Here is a 13,019-nt window from a genome sequence, read left to right on the forward strand (position 1 = left end):
AAGCATGGATCCATCCTGCCTTGTATCAACGGTTCAGGCTGGTGGTGGTGGTGTCATGGTGTGTGGAATTTTTTCTGGGCACTCTTTGGGCCCCTTGGTACCAATTGAGCATCGTTGCAACGCCACAGCCTACCTGAGTATTGTTGCTGACCATGTCCATCCCTTTATGACCACAATGTACCCAACATCTGATGGCTACTTTCAGCAGGATAATGCGCCATGTCATAAAGCTCGAATCATCTCAGATTGGTTTCATGAACATGACAATGAGTTTACTGTACTCAAATGGCCTCCTCAGTCACCAGATCTCAATCCAATAGAGCATCTTTGGGATGTGGTGGAACGGGAGATTCGCATCAGGGATGTGCAGCCGACAAATCTGCGCCAACTGTGTGATGCCATCATGTCAATATGGTCCAAAATCTCTGAGGAATGCTTCCAGCACCTTGTTGAATCTCTGCCACGAAGAATTGAGGCAGTTCTGAAGGCAAAAGGGGGTCCAACCCCTTACTAGCATGGTGTACCTAATAAAGTGGCCAGTGAGTGTATATAAATGTCTTACCTGTCTCCTGCCCTGTCTAACTGCCATGTTATAACTGCCAGTAGTACTTTGATACATGTACTTCAATTACATGTGCATAAATGCCACCCCTGCATAAATGCTCCCCCTAGCTAGGTCTGAATATATAGGAGGTTAAGGCTAAGTTTTTGGTTTTTTTTTGGCTCTCTCTCTTCTCGTTAATCAATCACACTAAATTGAGACACCAGGACCCAATAAAATGTTGTGGTCAAATAAACACATGTCCAGCACTACATGGATCATAAAGCACTTTGAAAAGTTTCTTGACCTCACAACATAAGGGGACAAGCAGAGTAAGTTGAAAAAACTATATACCAGATATAAGCTTGCAGAGTTGAAAACACTGAGATAGCATTCAGGATTAACTGCTTGCTGACATTGAATGGAGACACAGGAGTGGATTCAGAGCAGAGATTGGAAAAGCTGGTTACCAGATATAAGCTTGCAGAGTTGAAAACACAGAGATAGCATTCAGGATTAACTGCTTGCTGACATTGAATGGAGACACAGGAGTGGATTCAGAGCGTCTTTTAGCGTGCGACAGCCGCCAAATATAAAAACCGCCATAAATAGTAAATCAAACCCCCCGTTATCACCCCCTTAGTTAGGGAAAAATAATAAAATAAAAAAAATGTATTTATTTCCATTTTTCCATTACGGCTAGGGTTAGGGCTAGGGTTAGGGTTGAGATTAGGGTTAGGGTTGGAGTTAGAATTGGGGGTTTCCACTGTTTGGGCACATCAGGGGCTCTCCAAATGCAACATGGCGTCTGATTTCAATTCCAGCCAATTCTGAGTTGAAAAAGTCAAATGGTGATCCTTCCCTTCCAAGCTCTGACATGCGCCCAAACAGTGTTTTACCCCCACATGTAGGGTATCAGCCTACTTAGGACAAATTGCAAAACAATTTTTGGGGTACAATTTCTCCTGTTACCCTTAGGAAAATAAAAAATTGGGGGCAAAAGTATCATTTTTGTGGAAAAAATACGATTTTTTTATTTTCATGCCCGGGCATTATAAACTTCTGTGAAGCCCTTGGGGGTTCAAAGTGCTCACCTCACATCTAGATAAGTTCCTTAGGGGGTCTAGTTTTCAAAATGGGGTCATTTGTGGGGGGTTTCCACTGTTTAGGTACATTAGGGGCTCTCCAAAGGCAACATGACACCCGCAGACCATTCCATCAAAGTCTGCATTCCAAAACGTCACTACTTCCCTTCCGAGCCCCGAAGTGTGCCCATACAGTAGTTTACTCCCACATATGGGGTATCAGCATACTCAGGACAAATTGGACAACAACTTTTGGGGTCCAATTTCTCCTGGTACCCTTGGGAAAATAAAAAAATGGTGACTAAAAGATCATGTTTGTGGAAAAAATACGAATTTTTTATTTTCACGCCCGGGCGTTATAAACTTCTGTGAAGCACTGGGGGGCTCAAAGTGCTCACCACACATCTAGAGAAGTTCCTTGGGGGGTCTAGTTTACAAAATGGTGTCATTTGTGAGGGGTTTCCACTGTTTAGGTACATCAGGGGTTTTCCAATCGCGACATGGTGTCCGATCTCAATTCCAGCCAAAAACGTCAAATGGCGCTGCTTCAATTCCGAGCTCTGCCATGCGCCCAAATAGTGGTTTACCCCCACATGTGGGGTATCAGCGTACTCAGGACAAATTGCACAATAACTTTTAGGGTCCTGTTACCCTTGGAAAAATAAGAATTGAGGGTGAAAAGATCATTTTTGTGGAAAAAATATGATTTTTTAATTGTACGGCTTTATGTTATAAACTTCTGTGAAGCCCTTGGGGGTTCAAAGTTCTCACCACACATCTAGATAAGTTCCTTAGGGGGTCTAGTTTCCAAAATGGTGTCATTTGTGGGGAGTTTCCACTGTTTTGGTACATCAGGGGTTTTCCAATCTCGACATGGTGTCCGATCTCAATTCCAGCCAAAAACGTCAAATGGCGCTGCTTCCCTTCCGAGCTCTGCCATGCGCCCAAATAGTGGTTTACCCCCACATGTGGGGTATCAGCGTACTCAGGACAAATTGCACAATAACTTTTAGGGTCCTGTTCCCCTTGGGAACATAAAAATTGGGGTGAAAAGATCATTTTTGTGGAAAAAATATGATTTCTTAATTGTACCGTTGTACGTTATAAACTTCTGTAAAGCCCTTGTGGGTTCAAAGTTCTCACCACATATCTAGATAAGTTCCTTGGGGGGTCTAGTTTCCAAAATGGGGTCACTTGTAGGGGGTTTCCACTGTTTAGGTACATCAGGGACTCTCCAAATGTGACATGGCGTCCGATCTGAATTCCAGACAATTTTGCATTGAAAAAGTCAAACGGCGCTCCTTCCATTCTGAGCTCTGCCATGCGCCGAAACAGTCATTCCCCCCCACATATCAGGTATCCGCGTACTCAGGACAAATTGCACAATAACTTTTGCTGTCCAATTTCTCCTGTTACCCTTGGTAAAATAAAAAAAATTGAACCTGAAGTATTTTTTTTAGTGAAAAAAAGTTAGATGTTCATTTTTTTTTTTTTTAAATATTCAAAAAAATTCCTGTGACGCACCTAAAGGGTTAATAAACTTCTTGAATGTGGTTTTGAGCACCTTAAGGGGTGCAGTCTTTAGAATGATGTCACTTTTGGGTATTTTCTATCATATAGACCCCTCAAAGTGGCTTCAAATGTGATGTGGTCCGTAAAAATAAAATGGTGTTGTAAAAATGAGAAATCGCTGGTCAACTTTTAACCCTTATAACTTCCTAACAAAAAAAAATTTTGGTTCCAAAATTGTGCTGATGTAAAGTAAACATGTGGGAAATGTTAGTTATCAAGTTTTTTGGGTGCCATATCTCTGTGATTTAAGGGCATAAAAATTCAAAGTTGGAAAATTGCGAAATTTTCAAAATTTTCGCCAAATTTCCGTTTTTCTCACAAATAAACGCAAGTTATTTGAATGAAATTTTACCACTAACATGAAGTACAATATGTCACGAGAAAACAGTGTCAGAATCACCGGGATCCATGGAAGCGTTCCAGAGTTATGACCTCATAAAGGTACAGTGGTCAGAATTGTAAAAATTGGCCCGGTCATGAACGTGCAAACCACCCTTGGGGGTGAAGGGGGTAATCATACCATTCTGGTGCAAATATATTCGTTTGATCGCCCGTTACTGCATTTTAACGCAACGTCGAGAAGACAAAAAAAACGTAATTCTGTCGATTTGATTTTTTTTTTCTCGCTACACCGTTTAGCGATTGGGTTAATACTTTTTTTTATTGATTGGGTGATTCTCAATGCGGCGATACCAAATATGTGTATGTTTGATTTTTTTATTGTTTTATTTTGAATGGGGCAAAAGAAAGGTGATGTAAACTTTTGTGTTTTTTAAAAAAAAAATTATATTTTTTTTTTTTTTTTTTTTTTTACTTTTGGCATGCTTCAATAGTCTCCATGAGAGGCCAGAAGCTGCCACAACTCGATAGTCTCTGCTACATAGAGGTGATGCTCACATCGCCTCTACTGTATGTAGCTGAATTACTGCACTGCTATGAGTGCCGACCTCCGGGTGGCGCTCATAGCAATCCGGGATCAACAACCATAGAGGTCTCAAGGAGACCACTAGTTGTTATGCTGATGCACCGATGACCCCCGATCACGTGACGGGTGTCAGCGGTGTGCTTATTTCCGGCCTGACGGCAAGAAGCGCTTGTTAAATGCTGCTGTCAGAGTTTGACAGCGGCATTTAACTAGTTAATAGCCGTGGGCGGATTGCGATTGCGGGCACATGTCAGCAGTTCAAAACAGCTGACAAGTACCGGCTTTGAGGTGGGCTCACCGCCGGAGCCCACTTCAAAGGGGGATAATAATAATAATAATCTTTATTTTTACATAGCGCTAACATATTCCACAGCGCTTTACAGTTTGCACACATTAGAATCGTTGTCCCCAATGAAGCTCACAATCTAAATTCCCTATCAGTATGTCTTTGGAATGTGGGAGGAAACCGGAGTACCAGGAGGAAACCCACGCAAACACGGGGAGAACATACAAACTCCTTGCAGATGTTGTCCTTGGTGGGATTCGAACCCAGGACCCCAGCGCTGCAAGGCTGCAGTGCTAACCACTGTCGCAAAGGGGTTAAGAAAAGATTGTGTGAAGTAATAATCCCCCTCTGCTCCTCCTTTGTCAGGCCTCATCTGGAATACTGTGTCCAGTTCTGGGCAACACTTTTTAAAAAAAAAAAAAAAAAAATCAACAAACTGGAGCAAGTTTAGAGAAAAGCTATCAGGATGGTGAGTGGACTGCAAAGTATGTCCAACGAGGAACAATTACAGGATCTGGGAATATTAAACTTGCAAAAGAGAAGGCTAAGAGGAGATTTAATAGCTGTCTACAAATATCTGAAGGGCTGCCACAGTGTAGAGGGAGCATCATTATTGTGATTTGCATATGGAAACACGAGAAGCAATGGAATGAAACTGAAAAGGAGAAGTACAGATTAAATATTACAAAAAACTTTTGACAGTGAGGGTGATCAATGAGTGGACGCTGCCACGGGAGATGGCGAGTTCTCCTTTAATGGAAGTCTTCAAACAGAGGCTGGACAGACATCTGTCTGAGATGGTTTAGTGAATCCTGCTTTGAGCAGTGAGTTGGACACTATGACCCCGGAGGTCCCTTCCATCTCTAACATTCTTTGATTCAAAAGACTAATCAAACAGAATAGGGAAATATCACTAATTTACGACCATTCAATAATTCAAAATAAAACATTTTTTGCTCTGATTGAATTCCACAGAAAAATACAATAAAAAAAATACTCGACTGCAATCTGACCACACAGGAAAGAAAAACGACTTACAGCTCAGTTGCATGTTGGTCATAAGAGTGAGGCTGTGAAGCACAAGGCACCATGTCCGCAGTAAAGTGTTCGGATGCCAGGCCAGGACTGTTAAAAAGCTGGTTATAGATGCTGAAAACAGAACAAAATGCATTACAATGCATAAAAAACAAAAAGGCAAAAAACTGGCATTGTGAACAAGTAATTGGCAGTCTCCGGTGGCCTACTGGCTCTTATAGTCCTGTTTAAAGGGCTTGACAGATTGTGTACAACCCCTTACTAATTGCCCCAGAGTTCTCCACAAAGGAAAGTGCAGAAATCTCAGCCAATTAGTTCTGTCTCAGCAATAATCATGCGGCATTGGTAATGTCAGGAGACCAGCAAGGAACACAACAGAGAGGATGAGAAGCACTGCTTGGTCAGGTAAGTATAGATTTATAAAAAACTTTGTTCAGCACCCAGCGGCCATTAATAAGGAGCAGCTAAGGCATCTAAAGGTCAAACACTACTGAGGACCGAAAAATGCCTGGAAGCAATCCACACCCCACATCTACTTTCTGTATAGTGCCCCCTTTGAGGTATTATATGCTAGAGTTGTACTAATCCTCATTTATTCTCCACTTTAGAGGCATTGTCTGTAATTGTACAGACAAAATATAATGTATAGAATAAATATAAATACTATGATTAAGTCTGAATAAATGTATATACACACACACATATATATATATATATATATATATATATATATATATATCTCGTTAAACTTAGTGGAGAATATGTCTGTGGAGGAATGGTATTATATGACTTATGAATCAACACTAGAGGGAGCTGCTTGCATCATTTCAACTGCTGTGGAGTCATATACAAGTTAAAGGGAATCTGTCAGCAGGTTTTTGCCATCTCATCTGCAAGCAGCGTAATGTAAGAAATGAAACCCTGATTCCAGTGATATGTCACTTAGTTTCCTTGGTGCAGCAGTTGTGATACACTCAAGAGTTCTTAGATGCAGCATGAAGCAGAGATCAGAAAGCTTCCCCACCCTCACCAGGCTCTATGTATATTGACTACCAACAAATCAGAGAAAAAAAACCTCAGAAACAATTCATTGTAATTAGAGACACAACTCTGATTGTGAACACCCCCAAGAGAACAGAAAATAGGTTCATATAGTCTCTTTTAAAATACAACATTTAAGTTTCTAAAACAAAAAAAAAATCATATACTATCATATTACAACAGAGTATCTCAATGGAGGACCACATGCAGTATAATAATGTAAATGTACAAGAAGACATCATTGTAGAAACATCCTAGCATATATTATATCCTTTATCCTGAATAGCTATGTAGACCTTACTAATTCATATCGGTTACATTAGAGACTTAATGGTATAACATGATACCAAAAGAGAAGGAAAAGTACTCACACATCAGACAAGCTAGTATAGCCTGTGGTTCTAGTGCCCCAACGCACCTTTCACCCTTGCCAAGTTGTGTGACACTTCCCCTGACAAACAAAGGGTGAAAGGGCACTAGGACCACATGCTATGTCTAACTTGTCTAGTGTGAGCACTTTTCCTTCTCTTTTAGAGTCATGTTATACCATTAAGTCTCTAATGTAACTGATATGAATTACTAAGGTCTACACAGCTACTCATGATGAAGGATATAATATATGCTAGGATGTGTCTACACTGAGGTCTTATACATTTACACTATTATACGCCATGTGGTCCTCCACTGAGATACGCTGTTGTAATATGACATGTATCCGATGTTATAAACTTAATAAATGTTGTATTTTAAAATACTGTATGCACCTATTTTCTGCTCCTGGAGGTCTCTATGTACATGTCTATTGACAGTGAGCTGCTTATCACAGGGGGTGTGGCCAGATTACAAGCAAAACCCTGCTTACAGAACCCTTAAAATGTTTATCTAGAATGTCCCAAGAAAGGTAGAAAAAATCCCTATACTAGAAACGTATGTGAGTTACCATGTGTTAGAACAACACAGTAACACTCGATGTCTGATAGATCACAGGCATCTGAAGAGATATTCTTCTCAATAAACTAAAATTTAATGGCTTACCCGGGCACAGATATTTGATGACCTATCATATATGAGATTGGGCTGACATCCAGAACCCTCACTGATCAGCTCTCAGTGACCGGCTGTAAACACTTTGAACAGAGCTGCTGTGCTTTCCTCACCCTCCCCAAGGACAGCACTTTGCTACTGCCAGGTGTCTGTTATTGTCTGCAGCTGTAACATCATGGAAACATCTCCAATTAGTGAACTCTGCAGCTCGTGCCAACAACTCGGGCAAAGTCACCGAGCTCACTTACTGGCTATGAATGAAGCACTGCTGGGTTTTTTTTAAACAAATTGTGGCCCGTGAGACGGGTTTTCTAAAACCTGAAAACCTCTAACATAACTATCCAGAGATCGTAAGTCTGAGATTTCATGGCGTCTTGACAGAAGCAGCTGCCACTTAAGAACACGTACATATGAATGACAACCTGGTGAGATTCCTGGAGGTGAGAGGTGAACAGAAGTGTCCTGCACTGTATGTGGAGATGCTAGTCCATTATTTTCAATAGATACAGCAATAACGGGGAACTTGCAGGTCAATGGATTTTTGTGGATTTCGGCAAGGCTGGAAACACCGTTCCTTTTTTTTGAAGTTGGAAGTGCTACGGCAAAAGTGGATCCAAGAGGACGGGAATGTATACGTATTTCCTTCATATGATTTATTCTTTTACATTCCACTTATGGTTTTGGTTAAAAAAAATAGACATAAGATTACTCCACAACTGCAAGTGTGATTCCGGCCCAAACCAATTACCTTGATTGAGCGAGATGACCGGCACTCTATTGGCGTGGTATAAGAACAGGTCGCTTCCATTTTCTTTGCCTCCCGTGGAGCTGGCATTTAGGCTCAATGTGAGCCATAATTGCAGAAGAGACTCCAGCTGCAGAAAAAAAGAACAAATCATGTCAGGGACAACACAGTATATTGCACTGCAAAGACCAGCAAGGAGGACAAGGTTTTTATTTTCCCAAACTGGTAGTAATTTAGGTTTAGTGTACTATTAACCCCATAGCCACAGGACATGTGAAATGTTAGATCAGTGGGCGCTCAACTGCAAGGACCTTCACTGTTCATTATCACAGGGGTCCTATTAAATGACGTGGTGGTCGAGCAGGCGCCCTGCAGCTACTACCACAGTCTCTAGTTCTCCTACGCAAAGGTAATATGTTTTAATAATGGAAACATCCCTAAGCCAACTCAATTACTTTTTGTCACAAATAAAATTGCTTGTTTAGGCGATCTTTTCCTTTGGCAGATACAGTGGTGAAGGTGGTTGGAGTGATTTGCACCATATTTATTAAAAGGCAAATGCCAAGAAATAGGATTCATTTTTCCATCTCAAACATTCAAAAAATAAAGATACAATGAACTTGAGGGCTATGGCAAAATTTTCAGAGTGCAGAGAAATGCTGCTGACTTGTTGCACGTCACCGGCATAACCCAACTCATAAATGGCGGTAAACGTCTACGATCTACGTGAATGCTACTCAAAACCAACCTGGACGTGATGCACTTGCAACATTGAAAAGAGCTTGTTGAAGCAGGCACTCAGCATTGGGATGGAAGACGACTGAACGATTAGCTGGGACGACTGACTGGACATATGAAGCCCTCGTAACAGCGAGTCGTCTGTCCCACCTGAAGGCTGCGACACTGAAAAAATAGTGAATTCAGAAAAAGCTCCAGGTTATGCCACTCTAGTTGGGACATTAGAGTATTAAATGTCATGCTACATCATCACAGTATATTCTCTCATATAACTGGAATCAATCGGGAAAATCAAACAATGGGTGGACGCCTTCAGTCAGGCACATGCATCGGTAGAAGTATCATCAGACTAGTCCTACATTGTGAAAGCCTATTTACAACCTACCGTAAGTTTTTTTTGTTTGTTTTTTTTTTATACACACACTTACATGTTGGTGATGAATTGGTCAGAGCTTGTAGAATGGAATCTGCCTCAAGAGTGGACATCATTTTTAACATCAACTCTGCTTGCTGTTCAAGACCAACTTCCAAACGAGCATCTAGAGCTGGAAACAGGGACAATTCCTGATTAGCAAAGCAATGAAGACAAATGTACCAAAGCGTCCAACTAAAATAAAAAGGTCTTCAAACTCAGTCATGAAAAATATATTAAGAAATAAGAAGTCAGCTTATGATCTCAATTATGAGAAAAGTTCTAAGAACCAAGCCTCATACAAAACCCCAAGAATTCACTCTTGACTTCACTATACCTAAAAGTAAAAAGAAAGGAAGTGATTACTCCCTACAAAACTGACGTTACTAGCACTTCCTGCTGCTACTTACAATATACCTTCAAAACATCTACAATTCTTTGCAAATTGTAAATGTAGCATGAATTAGCCATAACATCACACACATCTCACCTTGAGACACGGACACGGTCACAGTTTGGGTACCATTTTTTTCTGCAGTGGCTGCTGGCTTTGCCACAGGAATTCCAACACCTCCGATGTAAGGATTGTAATTGTAGGTGCCATAATCAGCGCCCCAATAATCATACCACGTGCTGCTAATCGGCTTTGGGTGGAAGAAAAACAATGACAAGAAAACAAAGACTCAATGAACTGCAGTATTATATACAAGATAAACCTCGGAGTATGCCAAGTGTATCAAAAAAAGGATAGGGGACTGCGACAAATTACCTGTCGTTTTAGCACTGACCACCCCCACTGGTCTTTGCTTACTTCGCTGCACGTTTTCTTTTTTATAAAATGGGAACCTTTGGATGATGCATACATGTATACCAATCTTTACCTCTGATGCACGTTTAAAGGTGTCTTCTCATGTTCTTTAATTGCTTTGAATAGTTAAAACAGCGTGAAAATAAGTATGACCTTTACTTGTTTTTCTATTTGCTGTCATTCTCCTGCAAAAACAGCTTTTATCCTTTGTAGTGTACAGCTGGTTTTCCATGAAGCTTAACCACTAGACCACCATACGGCATTTTGATCTCTTTTGATTGCATTTCTTATGGGGAGTAAAGCAACCCAAAAATAGAAAAGTTTTTCTTCCGTTTTGACTCCAGTTATCTATCTTGATAGATTGTTGCTTTCCAGACACGGGAAGCCAAATGTGTTCAATTTTATTTTTTCTTTATTTCTTATATGGGAAAGTAGGGGGGGAATTAAACTTAATTTATTAATTTTATTTTTAGTAATTTTAGGGCACTTGAACTTGCGATCAGCCACAATATCTCAGTATATAGTGAAATAGCTGCTTTATGGAGCTATGCCAGTGGCTGAGCTTCACAAGAGGACTAAGATGGCAGTGATAGAGACTTTTAGCAGGACCCCCAACTGTCCAATCAACCCATCATTAACAGGTTAAAACAGTGATCGGAGCAATCTGTTCCATGCAGTTACAACAGATGCTGACATTGTAACAGCTGGTATCAGCCTGGTATGGTGCGGGGGCTCAGTTCCCGAGCCCATTCTTTACAATAATTGTGACCACATGTTGCAAATGTACAACTTGCAGCAGTTATCAGGTTAATTATTTATACGTGGATATTTCAACAACTGGTATTTATATGTAAAGGATAGATTGTGAAATCTATCATTATTAAATAAGACCTCGTTCACATGTACTGTAGTTATCTGTTTACATTTAGCACATTAAAAAAAAAAAAACTTTTTGTAGGATACAGTGATCTCCATCATCCAATCATCCATAGGCATTTGTTTAAAGGGAACCTGTCTTTCAAGAGACCCTGCTGCCCAAACCACAAGACAAACTGCAATGACACGTCAACTCCTCAAAATATAGTGGTGCCCGGATAAGGGTAACCAATCCTTTATCAATGCAAAAAAAATATCCGGCACTCAAAAGGTTAATGCTGATTAAGAATATTTTGATTTAATTTCAGAGAGCATAATCCAAACAACATGACGTTTCGGTCTATTCATTGACCTTCATCAGACGGTTTTAAGATTAAAGCCCATATGAAGAGAGACATCATGGGGGAATCATGAATGTGTCATAGGAGACATTCTGGTGTAGAAGCGCTGTGCAGTAACGGATAGGAGCCGGTGAAAATGCGCTCAAACCACTAGACAGGCTTCGTCAATACAAATGTCCTGGTTTCCTCATTCCAGGAAAGGTTTTTCCATGCCCAGCTCCTCAGGACTCTCCTTATGTTTGTATAGCACGACCTGCCAGTCAAGCAGAGTCAGGTGGGGACAAGTCAACAGGACCCATCACCATGACTAGTCCGCTTAATCACCATGTGTGAGGCCGTTTTCATAAAGTATGCGTTTATGGTTGGGGCAGCGTTAAATGTTTCTATTAGCTGAAATGTACAGATTGTTAGGAACGGCGGAACGCACTAAATAAATAGATAATAAAGTGCGTTCGCTGCTCGGGGTCCACCGTGCAGAAGGTGTTAACACTGCTGCTAAATAATGGCGAACACTAAATATGGCGGTATTTATGGCACGCGGGTTGGACGTCACCCAGTGTGCGTACTCTGTTAGCTCCACAGAGACGCCTAAGGTATTAACATAAATGCTGAGCCTGCTGGATTCACAGGTCTCAGAGAAGTGCACGCACGGTATAAGGTCACAGGAGCTGAACCCTAGGCAGAGGGTCAGAGTCCGTCTAGACCTACCGTGCGTGCGGCGTCGCAACTGCGGACGCCAAGAGGAGCTGCAGACTGCAGCGCGGCGACAGACACTGCCGCTAATCAACAATGCCTGATAGCAGGTGCACTGTCAGACGCTAGCACTGTGGAGGATGCTGTTGTGGCTTGTAGCTTGCCACTGGCTGGCGCAGACTCTAAACCTAAGTCCCTATACACACTTGTAATATCAGAGGAAGGGCATCTTAATGAGTCATTCGCAGGTTCATGCATCCATCATCATTCACACAGTAGCAACTAGAAACTATACTAGCGCATGGCCGCTCTATTATAGCCGTGCGCTTCCGGGACCTTCCAGATCTCTGAGATGGACCAATGAAATCAGGAGAAGGACCTGAGCATGTGACTCCCGATCTCCAAAGGGAGATCGTCTCGTGAGCATGCCCAATAGCGCGACGAGAGGACTTAGCCTCTGGAGCGTTTTGCTGCAAAGCAGCCTGCATTGCTATTGCTGACCCAAAGGTGGCAGCAACAGCCAGACCCACAGAGCAGGTCTGGGCAGAGCGTCTGGGATGCTGCGACTGCTGAGCAATCTCCTCTGCGGTCGATAGACAATGAGAGACCGCAGAATGTGAGGCTCTGGATTCCTGCTGAGCTGCTGCAGGAACCCAACGCCTAAGACAGATAAGTTTAAGGTTAGCTCATAACATGTAGGTTAAATTGGTGCAATTGTAGTCTATGGGTGACTGATGGCACTATTGTAATTTGCCATAGACCCCGCTAGGAGATTTTCCCGAGGTACAACTCTAAACTTAAAAAACAAGCTATTAATGGAGTTTAATGTGTGCAGATTTCCAAACGATTATTCTATATTAAGTGAAATAACTGATGA

The 13,019-nt window shown here is 41.5% G+C and overlaps 1 protein-coding gene across 7 annotated transcripts in view; it reads right to left on the reverse strand.

Moving 5' to 3' along the window:
* Positions 1-13,019, reverse strand: part of BIRC6 (baculoviral IAP repeat containing 6) — a 471,996-nt gene that overhangs the window by 228,242 nt on the left and 230,735 nt on the right. For all 7 annotated transcript variants that reach the window (XM_073557613.1, XM_073557615.1, XM_073557616.1 and 4 more), the window contains exons 39-43: positions 9,915-10,068; positions 9,441-9,557; positions 9,023-9,177; positions 8,278-8,404; positions 5,448-5,558 (exon numbers count right to left, since the gene is read on the reverse strand). In XM_073557613.1, the coding sequence (XP_073413714.1) occupies positions 5,448-5,558; positions 8,278-8,404; positions 9,023-9,177; positions 9,441-9,557; positions 9,915-10,068 (664 nt within the window). The remainder of the gene's footprint in view (positions 1-5,447; positions 5,559-8,277; positions 8,405-9,022; positions 9,178-9,440; positions 9,558-9,914; positions 10,069-13,019) is intronic.

Source organism: Dendrobates tinctorius, unplaced genomic scaffold, assembly GCF_039654945.1.
Source record: "Dendrobates tinctorius isolate UK_male_01 unplaced genomic scaffold, ASM3965494v1 ptg000250l, whole genome shotgun sequence".
In the NCBI taxonomy this organism is placed as follows: domain Eukaryota; kingdom Metazoa; phylum Chordata; class Amphibia; order Anura; family Dendrobatidae; genus Dendrobates; species Dendrobates tinctorius.